Source organism: Stegostoma tigrinum, chromosome 12 (genome assembly GCF_030684315.1).
Source record: "Stegostoma tigrinum isolate sSteTig4 chromosome 12, sSteTig4.hap1, whole genome shotgun sequence".
Taxonomy (NCBI): domain Eukaryota; kingdom Metazoa; phylum Chordata; class Chondrichthyes; order Orectolobiformes; family Stegostomatidae; genus Stegostoma; species Stegostoma tigrinum.
Genome location: NC_081365.1, coordinates 23,262,743 through 23,281,966, shown reverse-complemented (window position 1 = coordinate 23,281,966; position 19,224 = coordinate 23,262,743). Strand labels below are relative to the sequence as shown.

Here is a 19,224-nt window from a genome sequence, read left to right as displayed (position 1 = left end):
GGACAACGTTAGCAATTCTCCAGTCATCCAGGACCTCACTCTTGTTTAAGGATGCTGCAAAGATATCTGTTAAGGGCCTGGCTATTTCCTCTCTCGCTTCCCTCAGCAACCTGGGATAGATCCCATCCGGACCAGGGGACTTGTCCACCTTAATGCCTTTTAGGATACCTAACACTTCCTCCTTCCTTATGCCGAATTGACCTAGAGTAATCAAACATCTATCCCTAACCTCAAAATCCGTCATGTCCCTCTCCTCACTGAATACCGATGCAAAGTACTCGTTACGAATGTCATCCATTTTCTCTGACTCAACGCATAACTTTCCTTCTTTGTCCTGAATAACTTCCTTTAATAACCACAGTTGACTCACTTCTGTTGTGCTTTAGTGGTTTAAAGGAATATGTTTTTTGCAAAGCAGGCATTAATTGATTCCATACTAGTCATTACCTGTGTACCATCATACTTTTTAATATATTTACCCTGCTTACACAGCCAACATGCCCCTTGTGCCTTCATTTTTTTTGTTCAGATTTAAGATCCAAGACTTGAACTGAAACACATTGTTTTTAAATATAACCGAAGGCTCTATTTTATTATAGTCACTGTTTGCTGCAGATTCTTATTTGTTGCACAATACTAAATCCAAAACACACACACACACACACACACACAGCAATAGAGCTCATTCGATTTACCCAGTCCATATGTAGATCAAAGTCATCCATAATGAGCATGTTACCTTACCTTAAACTGGGTACTGTTCCCTCGTGTCTCCACCAATCGCCCCTTTCTAAATAAAATCTAATTTCCGTAGCAGCAATTCAGCAGGTTTGGCAGCAGCTAAATTTCATGTGCAGAAATGAGACTTGGGAATTAAAATTTGATGGGCCTTTTGAAACGGCAATTGCTCACAGCCCTGTCATCCCTGAAAGGTCCTCAATACTAACATCTGAGGACTTATGCCAAAATTGAGAGAGCTGTCTGAAAGACTAGTCAAACAACAGCTTGACATTCTGATGGAATTGTACCTAATAAACAGTGTCTCCCAGACAGAACCATTACCATCTCTGGGTATGTCTTGTTCCACCAGGAGATGGTGGTTCAGTAGTATACAGTCAAGGAGGAGTTGTCCTGGGAATCTTCAACATAGAACATCACCCATGCGTTCTTGTGGCATTAGGTCAATCATGGGTAAGGAAGATTTCTACTGATTACCATGTACCACCTCCACCGCCAACTCCCTGCCTTTTGAATTAGTTTGTCATGTTGAATATCACTTCACAGGAATGTTGAGGGTGGTAAGGGCACAGATGTACACTGACTAGGAGATTTCAGTGCTTGTCATGTGGCTCAATAGCCCCATGGCAGGCCACATTGGCTGCATCCCAAAGAATAAAAAGAGCTGGACTGGGCCTGAGGCAGATGTTGAAGGGAGAAAAAAGTAATTGATCTTAACCTCACTAATACCAACACCAAAAAGAGACAAGCTAATTATCATTCCTCGACATTCAATGGTTTACCATCACTGAATCTACATCTATCAACATCTTTAGGGTTACCATTGACCAGAAACTCAACTGGACTCACCATATAAACACATTGGCTACAAGAGCAGATCAGAGGCTCGGAATACTGCAGCAAGTAACTTAGCTCCCAACTTGCCAAAGCCTGTTCATCAACTACAAATCACAAATCAGGGGATTGATGGAAAACTCCCCACTTGCCTGGATGGCTGCATCTCCAACAACACTCAAGAAGCTTGACAACAGCCAGGACAAAACCCACCTGATTGGCACGACACATCCACAAGCATCCATTCCCTCCACCACTGACACTCGGTATCAATAGTGGGTACGATCTACGAGATGCTCTGTAGAAATTCACCAAAGCCAGCACCTTCCAAACCCATGACCACTTCCATCCAATGGTAGGCAATAGATGGGAACACCGCCACCTAAACGTTCCGCTCCCAAGTCACTCACCATCCTTACTTGGAAATATATCACCATTCCTTCTTTGTTGCTGCATCAAAATCCTGGAATTCGCTCCCTAACAGCATTGTGGGTCAACCCGCTGCAGGTAGCCTACAGTGGTTCAAGAAGGCAACAAGGGATGGGCAATAAATGCCACATCCATGAATGAACAAAAGAAAACAGTATGGAAAAATTGCTAAGGCATGTTCATTCCACAACTAGCAGGACAAATCCAACTCAGTTACTGCCCCATCAGCTCATTCTCCATTATCAGTAAACTGATGCAAGATGACATCAACAGTGCTATAAAGCAGCACCTGTTCAGCAATAACCCGTACAGTGATGCCTAGTATGGGTTGGCTAGAGCCACTCAGCTTCTGACTTCATTGCAGCCTTGATCTAAACATGGACAAAAAAAAACCTGATTGCAAGAGGAAAAGTGAGGATTATTGCCTTTGATTTTAAGAGAGGATGCAGAAAGTGGGTCTTCAGTGATGGTAATGCCAATGAATGTCAAACAATGATGGTTGCTTTCCATCTGATCAGAGATTACTATTGCTTGGTAGTTGAGTGGTATGAATGTTGTTCATATCTTGCTGAATTTGGACATGGACTGTTTCAGAAAGTAAACAGTGACCGATGTTGCTGAACATTGTGAAATCACCAGTGAATATCCCAACGTTTGACCTTATGATGAAGGGAACGTCATTAATGAGGCAGTTGACAATGCTTTGGTCTAGAACAATTCTTTGAAGTATTTCACTGAATGTGGTATCAATGAGCCCATGCAAAGCCTGAGTCAAAATTAGTTAGGCGAAAGCTCTCAATTGTGTCAAGTCATACCTGGCACCAAGTTTGTGGTTATTGGAGGATAATCATCTCAACTCCAGGGCATCTCAAGAAGAATTTCTTAGGCCAGTGTGCTTTATTCTTCTTTATTTGGCCAAATGTCAATATACAACTCTGCAACAAATTTTCATTCAATCTTTATTTGTTTGATTCCCTTGTGGGATTTGAGTCTTACTGATGAAGTGAGCATTTGTTGCTCTAGAGGTGTTGTTGAATTATCTTGTCAATATTAGCTTGCCGTATGGTTTAAGAGTCAACTGCATTGTTTGGGTCTGGAATCACATGTAGGCCAGAGAATAGATTTCCTCCACTAAAGGGCATCGGTAAACCAGATGTATTTTTACATGAATCTGGTAGCTTCATGATCGTCTTTAACAAGGAAGTCAAAAGTCATTAGGGATAAGTTGAAAATGTGGAGTTGAAGGCCCAATCAACTCAGGCAGAAATTTATTGAATGGTAAAGCAGGCTCTCGGGGCTAAATGGCCTCCTCTTCCTATTACTGATGACACTAGCTTTTGATTTCATGAATTAACTGAAATTAATTCCCCAAGTGCCACTTAAATGTAAGCCTCCTTGCCTCTAGATTACTAGCCTCATAGCAATGTAAAGCCTTTTCTGATGCTCTTCATGGAATCATGAGGTTTTGGTACAAAATATAATAATTTGTCCCAGAACACGTGATATCTCTTTACACTGGAAATAGAACTTGCTTAATGCAAGAAATATCCAAAGCTATTGCAGGGAGAAGAAAGAAAAGAAAAAAAACAAAGCAGATATCAGAATGTGTGAGATTTTATAAGCAGTCTTAGTGATCTCTGTTGTAATCATTTTACTTGGTTTATTCTGTCTATGCATTTTAATTATTTGTCTTGAAGCAGTCCTGCTTTAGTCATGTTGTTGCTACCTTTTCTTCTAGATTACTGGTTGTGTAGGTGGGGGAAAGAATGTAAAATTTATCCTAGCAACCTTAAGCATGGGGTTGCTGGGGGTGCGATATATACCAGGCCTTTCACAGTCGCTTGGCTAATTTAAACCAGGTTCAATGAAATCTTTTGCAAACTCGTGACTTCAGTTATAAATTGTTTAATTTATTCAGCTGCATGAGATGAACTTGAGAGCACAGTGACATTTGATTTCCTGTAAATTAACCTTACATTGCCAGTTCAAACTTGCCTTTGCAGCAATTAGCAAATGGAGGTGAGAACATGAGTAAATTTAGGACAAATTTACAAGGTAATGTACATGCATTTCAAATTTGATTTCTAAAACATTTCAATTTAATTCCCTATACACTCTTACTTCTCACTCTTGAGATATGCTTCTGGAGACCTATAGCTCAATACAGAGCATAAAGAGGTCATTCAGTCCAATGTGCATGAATTATCCTGTGGCCTTTGGCAACCTGTCATTGGGACTGTTTGTGGGTCTCAAGCCTGTGTCTTTCTGCAGCGTCTTTACTGCTGCAGGTTTACAAGAAATGGCTTACTCATTTTCCACTGCTGAGTTTGCTGTTCAATTAAAATAGGTAGTGAGTGGGAAACAGATGTAGGAGGTGGCAATCGGACAGCTGGGAGGAATGGCCACCAACCATGGTGGGAGAGTTGGGTGATGCTCAGGCATTGAGTAATGGGGCGATGGGGGAGGGATGGGGGGAGGTATTTGGGGGTGAGGAGTCATTCACAAAAGGGTGTTTCTGGCACATTATAAACCAGCGCCCAGAACTGACAGGGCTGTATACAGAGAGGGGAGCACACCTTCCCGGACATATGTTTGGCTGTGGTTGTATCACTTTTAGCCTTTTGGATCTCTGATACAGATATGCACTCTGGTCTGTGGCCTTCACTGATGAAGTCTGCCTCTGATGTGTGGCCAGGCTATGGGAATTGTCAAGTGGGGAGTGGCTGGGAAGTACCTGAAATTGCACCCACTTCCAACCGTCTCCAAAAATAGTCATTCATTAAGGCATTTACTGTTTTGACAGACTGCTCCCTTTCATCGAGTGGGCTGTGGCCCGACTCTGGGAGATTCCCACAGACTCATCAATGGGCCCATGTCAATAAGCCACTTCCAGGAGTTTCTTGGAACCCCAGCCTTGAAAGAGCTGGGAACACTGCTTCCACATTGATGCTGGTTTAAGAATCGCTTTGTTTGTTTCTTATGTCTATGTCATGTATTTTAATCGCTTTATGTATCAATTGGTTAAAATAACAATAACACTTTTGTCAGCCTAGAAAAACTAATCCTCATTGGTACTTGTTTAACTCCAATGTTGTGGCAATGCTACCTTGTGCGACAATACTAAGTAAACTATTTTACTCGTTTCTTTGGTTTTGTTTACCGAATACATGGTGTAACTTTAAGAAATATAGTGCAGTAGGTTTATGAGTCAACTACAGTAATGACAAACAAAGGTATTTTTGGATGTGACTCTAAACCAGTTGCTTGTCTGCTTTCTTAAGCAGATGCAAAAGATCCCAACTAAAGCATTATTTTGAGAACATGTAAGGAAATTCTCTCCAGTGTCCTGGCCAGTATTCAATCAACATGACTTAAAGAAATAAAAGCAAAATCTGCCGATGCTGGAAATCTGAAATAAAAACAGAAAGCACTAGAGAAACTCAGCAGGTCTGGCAACTTCTGTGGAATGAGAAACATTGTTAATGTTTTGAGTTCGGTATGACTCTTCAGAGTTGGAACTCCAGTTCTCCAAGTCTGAAGAAGATTCAAAACATTAACTATGTTTCTTGCTCCACAGAGGCTGCCAGACCTGCTGAGTTTCTCCAGAGTTTTTTATTTCACTGAAAGAAATTATTATTTGCTATGATCACACCAATGTTGACTGCTGTTGTTTCTTGCAGTCTCTTCTCGAGCAATTCTTTGGGATTGAAGATGACTTGCATCCACTCAGTTTCAATGGGCTCCAAGATGGGGATGAGTCCAACTGGTGGTCTGCAGACTCTGCCACTCTCTGGCCTGCAAGTCAAGTGGGTGAGATGGGTGGTTTGTGTGCTTCCCTCCGGCATCTTAACATAGCCTCTCCACTTTCCTGACAAAGTCTCTCAGTGTGTTCAGTGCCTTCCTGCATGAACCCTTTCGTTTCTGATCAGTCTCAAGGAACTCCCAAGATGCTTGTCGGCTTCATGAATGCTTTTCAGGACATTCCAATAGCGTACATTACAACATTGCTGTAAAGAAGTTTAACATGGTTTGGGATTCCTCCTCTTAAATCACTGATTCCTTGCTGGGGTATAGTTTTATATTTTAATGTAGTTTTATGGGTGCCAGACATCTGTGAAATTTCTTCTAACCCTCCTACTCCATCTGCCAAGCTACTACATTTTCTTAAATTTATTCACAAAATGTGAGTGTTACTGGCATGGACAGCATTTTCTTACCATCTATAATTGTCCTTGAGAAGGTGGTGCTGTTCTTAGCTCATGTGGCCTAGGAGCTGAAGATACTACTTAGGAAAGGACACAGCAACAGAGAACAGTGAATATATTTTCAAGTCAGGATGGTGAAAGATTTGAAGAGGGATTTGCAGATGGTGGGGTTCCCAATCACTTATTTGTGACAGTGAAATATCCCATGGCTTTTTGCAGGCACATAGCCAGGCTGAAATTTACATAGCCACTGAAAGAGTCTCTAGACGAGATAATTAAGAAGTGGACTTTAGTGAGTGTTGAAAGGCCATTCACTCGTGAGAGAACTGCCACTGAGTTCATTTCTATCCTTGGTTCATGTCCTCGAATATTTTTAAAGCAGAGATGGATAGATTCTTGTTAAACAAGGGTCTGAAAAGTCATCAAGGGTATGGTACAATAATTTATCACAGTCAGATCAGCATTCATTTCCCATCTCTACTTGTTCTTGAACTGAATGTCTTGCTAGGCCACTTCATAGGGCAGTTAAGAGTCGACCACATAGCTAAAAGTCTGGTGTCGCACCTGGCCAGACCACTTAAGGATGGCAAATTTCCTTCCCTAAAGAACAGGAGTTCTTTATTACAATCAATAATGGTCATGTGGTCAGTAATAAATTAACTGTTCTTTTAAGTCCAATAACTTCTGCATTCAAATATTAGCGTCTGCAACAGTGGGATCTGAACCCACGTTCACAGAATTCTGGACTATCAGTCCGATTGCCTTTTAATCTTTGGTAGGTCAGAGAACATCTACTTGTTTTTAACGTATATTTTAGCCTATTTTCCCCCTAATCAACCTGTTAAAAGAGATATTATTACACCCCTCTAGAGCAGGTGACACTTGAAGCTGGGCCTCCTGGTTCAAGGGTAGGGACACTACCTCTGCACCAACAAGAGGGACCTAGAATATCTACTGTTAAATCTGAGCTTGGCAGTGTCTACTACTGGCTGATAACAACATGTGTAAAGGCTGGTGATTATTCAATGCCTTTTGTAAGTGATAAAGGCCACAAGAGTTATGGATAATTTCTAATAAATGTTGCTTTCAGAAAATAAACATTATTTTATAAATTTATAAAGTAGATGACAAGTTTGAAATTATTTAGGGCACCATACAGTTTATCATTACTGTATGAGGCACACTAGGGTGTCCCACTGTAGGTTATACTGATGTATTTCATGTCAAACATTCTTTGTACACTTATAAATGGACATGCAATCAGTAAACTGTCATTTGTGGCACAGGTATTCATAGAATCCCTACAGTGTGCAAATAGGCCATTCAGCCCAACAAGTTGACAATGATTCACCAAACAGCATCCCACCTAAACTTACCCCTGTACCCTATCCCTGCAGTTCCCAGGGCTGATCCACCTAACCGACACATCCATGGGCACTACGGGCAATTTAGCATGGCCAATCCACACATCTTTGGGCTGTGGGAGGTAACCAGAGCACCCAGAGAAAACCCTCACAAACACAAGGAGAATATGCAAATTCCACATACAACTGCCCAAGGCTGGATTTGAACCCCAGGCCCTGGTGCTTTGAGGCAGCAGTGCTAACCACACTAAACAGATGAAGCAGTTGGAAGTTCACATGCTCCTTTGGACACTCTGTGTACTCCCAACATTGTTTCCTGATGTGTTTAGTGCCTTCCTGAATGAATGTTTTGCTTATCGAGCATTTCCCTGCTTGGGCTTGATGCAGCTTGCTGTGTGTGTTCCTCAGCATCTGGAACTTGGATTGTGCCAGTCTGCATTGATACCCTCAACTGAGTGATATCAGCTGTTCTCAAGCAATATTTGTCTCTCAAAATATCTCCTCCAGTTGGAAAGGAGATTAGCTGTTCTGAGGAAGGGTCATCAGACCCAAAACGTTAATTCTGTTTTCTCCTCCACAGATGCTGCCCGAACTGCTGAGTTTTTCCAGCAACTTCTGTTTTTGTTGCATTAGATCGCTTCTTTTTCTTTTCAGACATCTGATATAAAACCTCAGATACCAAAGTGTAGAGCTGGATAAACACAGCAGGCCAAGCAGCCCCTTGACCTGTCCATCCTCCCTGGACTGACCTATCTCCTCCCCACCTCCCCACCTACACCCACCCTTACTGGCTCCATTCCCGCGCGTTTAACCTGTCTGTCTCCTCTGCACCTATCGTCTCCTCTATCCATCTTCCATCCACCTCCCCCCTCTCTCCGTATTTATTTCAGAACACAATAGACGATAGGTGCTGGAGTAGACCATTCGGCCCTTCATCCACGATCAGTATCCTGTTCCTGCCTTATCCCCATAAACCTTGATTCCACTATCTTTAAGTTATCTTTAACACAGTTCCCCTCTCCCATTTCTGAAGAAGGCGCTAGGCCCGAAACGTCAGCCTTCCTGCTCCTTCGATGCCCCTTGGCCTGCTGTGTTCATACACCTTGCTATCTCAGATTCTCCAGGCTCTGCAGTTCCTGCTATCTCTGATATAAAACCTTGCTGCTCCCCCTAACGGTGGAGGAGATTAGAGCAGGTTGTGCTCCCCCAGGTGACAGAGAGGGCGTCAGTACAGTCCGAGCTCCCCCTGGTGGATGGAAAGTGGTCAGAGCAGGTAGAGCTACCACCCGTTGCGACAGGAAGCAGGTCAGAGCAAGTACTTCTCTCGCTGGAGACGGGGAGGGCAGGCCAGGTCGTGCTTCCTCCGGTGGCAGGGAGAGGATCAGAGCAGATATTCCTCCCGCTGGTGGCTGGGAGGTCAGAGCAGGTAGTGCTCCCTCTGGTGATGGGGAGGTGTTCACAGCAGGTAATGCTCCCTCTGGTGGCTGGGATGTGGTCGAACAGGTAGTTCTCCCGCTGGTGACAGAGAGGTGCTCAGGGCAGGTAGTGCTCCCTCTGGTGACAGGGAGGTGGTCAGAGCAGGCAGTGCTCTCTCTGTTGACGAGGAGGAGGTCGGAGCAGGTAGTGCTCCCCCTGGTGGATAGGAGGAGGCCAGAGCCGGCTCACCGTGAGAGGCCTCGGGCCGCGGAAGCGCCATGGCGACCAACATTGAGGAGATTTTTCGGTCTTTTGTCGTAAAGAAGATAAAGGAGATAGAGGATGAGAAACAGCGGAGGTAACGAGCTGATCGTGGACAAAGTAAACTGTCTGGTGGAGTGGGAGCGATTAAGCTGTTCGAAATGTCAGCATGAGGTTTGCAATGGGTTTGATGCTGGTTTCGGGCCTGATTGTCGTCGGAGCCTGGGCTCAAACAACTCCCCAGACCCCTCACATCTCTTATCCTTACCCCCCTTCCCCTCATCTTTTAGACCTTTGGATTCTAATTGATTTCAGTTGACTTCGTGAAATTTGTTCCTTCCTTAATTTTTCGTTCATACCCACTTCACACATAAAATACTAGAACAATCTGCAAACGTAGCCTGTGAACTGGTGAGGTAATCTGTAATTGTTTCCTGTGATCTCATCAGCATTAGATCAATATTAGAAGATAGCAGGGTATAAACAGATCTCGGAAACCTTTTAGTCCATCTTAATTTATCTGCCTCACGCCATTTCTACAATGTCTAACTGTACCTTGGTTGTAGCTCTTTAGTGGTCAACAAAATGTTAAACCCCTTTTTAGCTCAAAAATAGTGAGGAATTGATATGATTTTCTTTCATGACGATGTTGTGCTCACGTTTTGTGATATTTTGAATGTAGCTGAAGGAGGTTCGCCAAACACTTAGTTATTGAGGTAGCATTCTTTTACAGAATTGTTCTCTGATGAAAAGAGGTTAAGCTTGCAAAAGAGAAATAAAAACTAAAAAGTTGTGCTTGTTGCCACCACAAACTGCAGGGGACATTCTCACAGCAAGTATAGCCCGTGATATCACTGCAGGGTGGCTTCCTGCATCACAGAATAGAAGCAACATAATTAGAGCTTTGTAAATATTTTAAATGAGTTCAAATCCTGGGATCATGATTTGCCCGTAGCCAAAGTCCAAACGTTACATTGGTCTGGTGCTGATCGCACACTGTGTCCTTCCTGCTCACTCTCATGTTCTCTTACTGTTCCTCTTAATGAGCCAGGAATGAAGGAAAGGGAGGCGATGAGGGATTCAGAGCAAGACGTGAGGGGTGTGTGTGTTGTGTGTGTTGTGGGGGTTGGGGGGTGGGGGAAATGCTGAGTGGCATGAGGATAGTGAGGGTTGCTTGGACTGCAGTGGGCCATATATACACATCTGGATAGAATGGCACTGAGTCTGCAGTAGCATAGCTTGTACTGAAACCAAAAGTGCTTGGGTGACTACAGGTCAGCATCTGTAAAGAGGGGAAAAAAACCTTCCTGCTTTAGGTCCCTTATCAGCTGCTGCATGAGGTGCTGTTTATTCATTGTGATGTCCAGGTAAATTCACTTTCTAGTGTCTTTAAGTCTTTTCAATACAGTTAGCTTGACTCTACATGCAGGAGTGCCTTATTACATGATTTTTCACATATGCTAAAGTCCCTTCCCTTTTGCTTTTTCCTTTCCTGGTATAGTAAAACTGAGCTGCACACTCGCTGCTCCTTGGCCTCTGCCTTGCTTGATAGTTATCAGGTGGTGCACCAGTAGCAGTCCGCTGATGATTTTCCTCCAATTTTCCTTCCGCAGCAGTGTGGCTGAGATTGGGAAGTTGGACTCATCATTAACATGTTGGCATTCCAAGTCAATACGTGTCTTCCTCATGAGTTAGACCTAATAATGGATGAATGCAACAGTTGCTTTTAAGGTATCAGCCTGCTGCTGCTTGGTAAAATAATCTGAATTTCATTGTGTGTCCAATTTTATGAACTAGTGTTTTCTAGTTGCCATGAGTTAGTTATTGGATATTTTGGAATTCTCCGCAGTATTGTGAAAAGTATGATGGCTGGAATACTCATTTCCTTTAAGCTATGTAATGTACTTAACAGTACGAAAAAAGACCTTGGTTCTAGGTTTCACAATAAACACAAAAGGAATGGAATTCATTTTACATTATATTTAGTGTTTGATTTGGGCAAAAATTTAAAATATTTAGAGATTCTTTGCAATATGGTGTTTGCTACAGGAGAGATGGCTTAATTAAACCCTGCGTGTATTCATCCAATGACTTGAAGAAGCATTGTGTTAACCAGGAATTATGAATTAGCATATTTAATTAAAGCCAACATAATTTACAGAAAGGAAATTTGTAGAGACTTAAAATAAATTAGAAATTGAGAGAAAATTGGAAAAAGTTAATTTTTCAAAAAAATCTATTATTAATTTTTGAAGAAATGAGATTCCACACCTATCATAGAATGGTTACAGGGTAGAAGGCCATTTAAGCTGCCACAGGAATAGTAGGAACTGCAGATGCTGGAGAATCTGAGATAACAAGGTATAGAGCTGGATGAACACAGCAAGCCAAGCAGCATCAGAGGAGCAGGAAAGTGACGTTTCGGGCCTAGACTCTTCTTCAGAAAATTTCTGCAGACCTCTCAAGATTTTATTAGATTTTAAATTGGTTTTCTAAACTTTCCGAGCCAGAGGTGTTGATTGTAAGTGATCAGACTTATCATGCCATTAAAAATTCATTTCGACTGGTGTACACCAGCTTTAACTTTTCTGTGAAAGTTTAGTGATGATTACCAAGTAGTTTCTCACTAATTTATATTTTTTACTGCAGGTGTAGCAAAGGTTATAGATGAATAGTGCAGCAACAAGATTGCAATTCCGAATTAACTTCAAGTGCAGATACAGAGATTCCATTGGCCTCATAATAACAGTGAGCACTGATAGTCTCACCATATTCCAATCACAAACTCAGGTTGCATTCTCTTCACGCTGTATTGCACTTGGGAAGAATGTGGATAATTGCAGGTCTGTCGTGCTGTTGATAGTATTGTGAGCTGTTGGAAATGATGAATTAATAGTGCACAACATTACAATAAGTTAGCTCCCATACAATTTTTTCCTGGGCTGTATTGGTACCCAAAACTGAAAAATACCTTGTCACTCCACTGTTTTACATTACTAATTTTAAAAAAATGAACAATATTATTATTAAGAACAGGATATATGCTAAATAATTATTTGAAGAAAAGACCCAACTAAATAGTAATGAAACACCTCTAACAATCCGAAAATTAACCAAAACACTCAGTGATCCAATTGCATGAGGTGATGAATTCCAACTGTGGGATGCAGATTAAAGAGTAAACATGGAAATATGGATCCTGACTGTAGCATCCTCATGGGTTTGAGACTTTGGTCCAAATGGTGAAATCCTCTAAAATTGAATGAACTCCCTGAGTACATAACTCCTGATTTTGGTGGTGGCTGGTTTGGGAACTGGGCTTCATATTTGTGTATTTTCAGGAGATGATTGGCCATTTAAATGATCAGCTCTCCCGTTTAAAGTTCTATTCCAGTTTTCCTGCTGTCAGGAACCCAGGCCAGGTCAGAACAGGTCTTTATCAATGAATTGTTTTGAGATAACTGGGGTACCCCTTTGGAGAGCTGAGGCCTCTTGTGGATATGGTCTAAGATAATTTGGTAGAAGGAATGGTCAAGTGCACTCAGGGCATCAGATGGTCTTTGGAATTGTTAAAAGCAGACAGAAATATGCTTAAAAGTGCACAAATGCATTGGAGCTGTCAAAGAACTTGGAATACAATTTTTTCCCCCATGGGATTAGTTGAAGGAATTTCATTGTATTGAATGGTTTGTTTTATCAGTGAAAGTTTTTTAAAAATAGTGATGTAATTAACAGACATATTATTTTATATTAACATAACGCCTGAGGTTTGATCATGGTTTATGCCAGATCTATTGGCATAGGTGAGGGAGGGAAAAGGATGGTGGAGGGCATGGGTTAGTATTTTGGCACAGAGTCAGAAGTGTTTGGAAGGCATGCTTTGTTATAGGGAATATGGGCGCATGAGGTGGATCAGTGGAAGAACCTTGGGGCATGTAGAGTATGAGGGTGGGTGCAGGAACATAGGGTGGACTGGATGGTGTGAGTGTGCTATCAGGATGGGTATGGGGTTACAGGATGCATGACTAGGCAAGGATGGAGCATGGTGATTGTGGAATGGGAGGGTATATGAGGGACTAGGACTGTTTTTATTTTCTTAGATTTTTAAATTTATCTTTCATACAGTACCAGTGGACAAAGACAAGCCTAGTGACCAGCTCAGACCTGCAACTGGTAACCTCTGCTTTTGTTCTGGGATTGCCCAGCCAGACTCTTGAGCAATCCCCTCTAACCCAGAACGAAAATCTGTTCTCCCTGGCCAGTCTTTCCTCAATTGCATTTACGGAGCCAAACAATAGCAAATTGCAGCCAGTGTTTCAACAACCCAGGCAGTGTCCTCACTGCTAGTTCAGTGAGGTGCAGTTGTAGATGGGTGATGTGTTAGAGCCGTGCGTTTGTTTCAGTGAGTAATATGTAATGGGTGTGTGTAAAACCTTTCTTGTCACATGCCCTTTCGAAATATTAGCAACAAGAAAGTCACAGTGTAATTATAAATATTACTGTTTCAAACTTGGGTTGCCTCTGGGGAATTTTTTAACAAGTGACTTATTGTTGCCACTGCAGCCTACAGTGATCAAGAACTTTGCCTCACTGATGACTGACCTTGGTAGGCATTTTCTGTTTTTTAAGATTGGGCTGGAGAGTGGCGACACTATACAACACTTTTCACCGTATTTTGTAACAAGTTACACACGATGATAAATCTATAAATTTCCTTTCAGTGGTGGAATTGATGATGTTGAATGTTTTATCCAAACGAACCTTTTTGACTTTTCAGAAAATGAATTCTCCCTTTGATATATCGATTCCACCAATGAAAGCAGCTTGCTTGGCATGTTTCAAACCTCTGATGTTCCAAGGTGATCCAAATACATTAATTGCGGTTGACTTAGTTTGGCACTATGCTGTGTTATATCAGATTATGAAATAGAAAAGGGATTGGAGACTGCACATGCCAGGGTATCTGTTGTTTCAAGATGGTTCATGCCATAATGAGGTTTATATATTTTGCTTTATAGAATCTTACAGCTCAGATGTTGAGCATTAAGCCCATCATGTCTGTGCCAATTATTTGAAAGCTATCTCGTTTAGACTCAGAACAGGCTTTTTTCTCAAGCCTCTGCAGATTTGTCCTTATCTAGTTTAGTTTGGAATTATGAGATAACACAGTATGAAACTGGATGAACACAGCAGGCCAAGCAGCATCAGAGGAGCAGGAAAGCTTGACGTTTTGGGTCGGGACCCTTCTTCAGAAATAGTTTGGAATTATATTTGACATGGACTGTTTGGTCCAAAGGGTCTGATTCTGTGCTATATAACTCTATGATCGTGTCAAATTATCTTGTGAAATTTCTACAGAATTGCACCAACCCCTCTTTCAGATAGTGTATTCCAAACACTAACAACTATGAGATTTTACAAAGAACTTTGAATATACACATTATTTCTATAACTTCCGTTTATATGTTACAAAATCATGTTCAAACTACAGCAGGCACTTAGGAAGATAATTGATTTCCAGGAGTTCTTGTTTTGGAGATCTGTTCCTTGATTACAATTTGATATTCTCTAGAAACTTTTCAGTTTTGAGGATGATTTTCTGAGGATTATCAATGATCAGCACTGTGCAGTTTGGGAGCATGGTTGGTGCATAATCTACTGAACCTTTGAGTGGTCATAATGGTGATGAGACTGGCACAATTTCTTGAGCAAAATTCTTCTTAAAGAAACTTGCCAGTTTTGGTGTTATTACCTTGTTGTTCATTTGTTTCCCCTTATAATGTTCCTTAATGGCACAATAGAAATCTAATGTTATATTTTTGACCATTAGATACAAATTATACATTAGGTATAAAGATATTTCCGAGGCACTTTAAAGTGAATTCCAAGTTGCGCAGAGTAAGTTTTCTCCATTTATACTTCATTTATTGTTGGAAGATTACTTTCTCATAGTGTTTTCATCAAATGTACTTTGATAATTATATTATTCAATCCTTTGTAGCATTCTCTGAAAGTTACCTGGATGTTAGGTTAAGATACAATCTGAGATAGTAAAAACTGCCGATGCTGGAGTCAGAGAATACAGTGTGGAGCTGGAGGAACACAGCAGGCCAGGCAGCATCAGAGGAGCAGCACATTCCGGTTGCGTTGTTACCTTCTTACAGTTGATAGCCGCAGTCAAACTCACACAAGGTGTGTGCATGAATAATCAACATGGCCATTTGTATGGTGTGTGATGTAGAGATGTGTTTGGGAACAAGGTATACCTCAGCTCGTAACACTTCAGTCAACTTCTAAGCTTTACAGAATGTTATTTATGTACATTAGGTTAGATGGTTTAAGAAGTTCTGGAATTTGTATCATTTTAGTTCCAACAGTGGATTTGACCTTTTGGGAAAATGTTTGAAGTTTCAAGTGAAGTTTTACCAATTATGCAGTTTCTTTTAACTTTTCTAGTGGAAAAGTAACCAACAGGGCAAATGGTGAAATTAAACCAGTAGTGGAGGCAAAGGTTTCTGAAGATGTTGCTGATATCACTGTGGCTGTCCAGAAGGAACCAATTATGGAAAACACCCTGCATATATTACATGGTTTTCAAAATGAAGATCCTGGTGAGTACAGATCCTCTTTCTCCCCCATTCTTAACATCATTCTTTGACTTCTATCGCCTTTCAGATAATATTGGGTTAGATAAACCACCTTCTTGGAGGGAATGTTTGTTTTATAAACTTTTCAATGTGGATCTTAATTTATGTATTGTTATTTCTGCCCTTAAACGAAGTCTTTTATAGTACATTTGCTATAATTACTTCCAATTGCAGTTATTAAAAATGAAATCATTGTTTGGACACAAGCTAGTGAATGTGCTATTAACATATCGAAATGCCATCTTTTGTATTTTAGTTGCAAGTATATCTGTATTGCTGGAAAACACATTTGTTGCAACTTTTTGTCTTGCACTCATCAGTGTGATTCACAAGAATACTAACTTAAGGAGAAAACCAAAATTAACACAAATATGAGAGGAGGGTGCTGAATAGTTGGCAAATATTGCAGTGGAAATGCAGCAGCTAAATGAGAACTGAAACTTTACTGCAAGACTTTGTTTAAATTGTAAACCAAGCAGTATGTTGCTTGTTGTGAAAAGCTGAGTATCACGTGAAGCTAGCTGTTGTGGTCTTTCATGTATCTGCTATGCAGTAGCAGCACAGGCTGTGATTTTCATTAACTGAATGCTGCTGTCACACCAAAGAAATGCTCAACCTATCACATAAATGAACAATTTGGCACATGTATTTCATTCCTGGTGTGATGCTAGGTATGTAGGTGGTACATCTCTACCAAATCTCCTCAATAGTTTCTTCCTAAAGAGAATCCTGGCTTCTTTAAATTTTTCATTTAACTTATGTCCCTCATTTCTGAAGACATTTTTAAAAACCTCTTCCTGCACCCTCTCTAGAGCCTTTGTATCCTTCTGTAGTACAACGCCCTGGATTAAAGGCGGTACTCCAGTTTAGGCTAAACTGGTGTTTTATAAAAGTTCGTCATAATGTCATTGCCTTTTTACAGTATGGGTTTTTTTGTACATTCTGTGCATCAGTTTTGGTAGAGTCATTTGAACTTCTTGTGGTTTAATGTTAACATTGGCAGTTACCTCAAGATTTTCTTCCTACACAGAAAGTAAGGAGAGTTTAACTGTGGGCAGTGCAAAAGTGGAAGAAATTAAAACCCCCACTTTGGATGACAAAGAAGATAGCTCACCTCCAGTGAGACGCAAAGATAAAAAACATAAACACAAACATCATCATAAGCATAAAAGTAAAAAGAAGAAGAAAAAGAAGAGGAAAAAGAAAGAAGGAAGGAGAGACCGCTCTCGGTCTCGCTCAGGATCCCGCCTGAGCCCGAAGCCACAGACTGAGTTGCGCTTACAATCACAACCTCATTCGGAGCCACCTTTAAACAATGAATGTAGCAGTATAAAGAGTGAAAATATCTCTGTTTTGACAAAATTAAGCAGAACTGAGTCAAATAAAAATACAGTTGATGAAGTAACTAATACAAGCATTGTAGTAACAGTGGGAGTTGGAAAAGAATGCTCTGTGGCTGAAAAGCCATTGGTACAGAACCATTGTGAAAAAAGCCTGCATGTAAAAGAGAACATTGTTGCTGACATAAATTTTGACAAGGAAGTAGCTAGAATTGAAAATATTTCTGGATTATTGGCTCCTGCCTCAGCTGTCGAGCAGAATCAAGAATCCAAATCGGTTTATAGTAGTGGTTCAGACAATGTACAGTCAAAATATACTCAAACTGTTGAAGAAAAGGATAAAACTGACAGAGTTGAGGCAAGGAGAACGAAAAGAAGTCGGTCAAGATCTCACTCAAAGTCAGCAAAACATCACAAGTCACAATTACATTCTCACACTCACCGTTCTGTAAAAAAATCATCAAGCGGTAAGCATCATCTATCCCAGAGTTCATGTTCCAGGAAACAATCATCACCAGTTAAACATCGATCCAAGTCGACCTCCAGAGAACAGAAGAAGCACACAGAATCGTCTCCAAAGTCTAAAAGGAAACAGTCTGATTCTCGCTCAAGAACAAGGAATGAACAACAGTCAAAATCAAAATCTCGGTCTCCATCAAGGTCACGCCGTAAATCAAGGTCACGCTCTGCAACAAGGACCAAACAGAAATCAAAATCATTGCATTGTTCTAGGTCGTGCTCACGGTCAAAACACAGGAGTAGGACTCACTCAGGATCTCCTGTGAGATCAAGATCCAGGGTCACGCGCCCGCACTCTCCAAGACCTAGATCAAGATCCGGTGACAGACGATGTCATTTATCAGGTTCAAGACCATACCGTAGTCGGCTTGTGAGGACACGGAGGTCACCTGATTGGCGGAGGAGATCCAGATCTCCCTTAAGGAGAAAAAGCCCCAGCAGAACACCTGAACGCCTCACAGACCTAGGTAAGATGCAGTTTTTAGATATAGTTAGTTTCTTGAGTGCTATTATTTGACACAGTAACAACTTGTATTGACATTTTCATGATGAGGATAGAAGACATAGAATTTACTTAGCAATATGATTATAATTTTTAAAAAAATCAGTCTACACAACCTAGCTGTGTACCTCAAATTCACAACTGTTCCCTGCCACAACTGTGTGAATTGTTTTCATTCCAAATCTGCTATTTTATGATGGTTCAGTTTGATTATGGTATGAAAGAAACCACTTGAATTACACTAACGTTGCCCAAATTTGCTTCAAGTCTGACTAATATGCCTAGTAAAGAGGAGGGATTTCCCCCCAATTAGCATCTGCTGGATTCAGATTCAGGGCCAGCAATCTTAAGAGATGCTGGTCATGTACTGTTTGCCTTGATTTCTGAAAGTGGACCCCCTGCAGTTTGTGCAGTTGTGAGGCTTTCTTTAATTAATGACATTTATTTTCGCCAGAATTGTAATTTCTATGTGAATAATTCTGTCACGCTGTAAAGGACTATTTTCAGTGGAAAGAGAGCTAAAATGTCAGTTATCTTGCTCTAGAACTGACTAACCAAAAATATATTGAGGATTTATGTTTCTTACAGATAAAGCCCAGTTGCTAGAGATAGCAAAAGCCAATGCTGCAGCCATGTGTGCCAAAGCTGGAATGCCTTTGCCAGCAAACCTGAAACCTGTTGTGCCCCTTGTTAAAAATGTGATCGCCAAAAAAATAGGTTGTACATCAATACAAGAACTCACAGAGGTAAATGGTTTTACATTGTATATTTTGGCCTTCTGATTGCCCTGTAGTTTTCTTCATTTCTACAGATCAGTAATATCATTGGTGGCATGGTGACATCGTGGCTGCCTCACAGCGACAGGGACCCGGGTTCCATTTCAGCCTTGGGCAACTCTCTGCATGGAGCTTGCACATTCTCCCTGTGTCTGCGTGGGTTTCTGCCATGTGCTCTGGTTTCCTGCCACAT

General features: G+C 41.1%; 1 protein-coding gene across 7 annotated transcripts in view; it reads left to right on the top strand.

The window, feature by feature from the left end:
• Positions 1–9,215: 9,215 nt before the first annotated feature.
• LOC125457038 (protein SON-like) overlaps positions 9,216–19,224 on the top strand; it is a 44,614-nt gene continuing 34,605 nt past the window's right edge. For 6 of the 7 annotated variants that reach the window (XM_048540731.2, XM_048540728.2, XM_048540727.2 and 3 more), the window contains exons 1-4: positions 9,216–9,344; positions 15,704–15,858; positions 16,925–18,220; positions 18,844–19,001. In XM_048540731.2, the coding sequence (XP_048396688.1) occupies positions 9,265–9,344; positions 15,704–15,858; positions 16,925–18,220; positions 18,844–19,001 (1,689 nt within the window). In that variant the 5' untranslated portion in view covers positions 9,216–9,264. Of the gene's footprint in view, positions 9,422–15,703; positions 15,859–16,924; positions 18,221–18,843; positions 19,002–19,224 lie in introns of all 7 variants that reach the window. The other variant, XM_048540729.1, reaches the window with a different exon arrangement.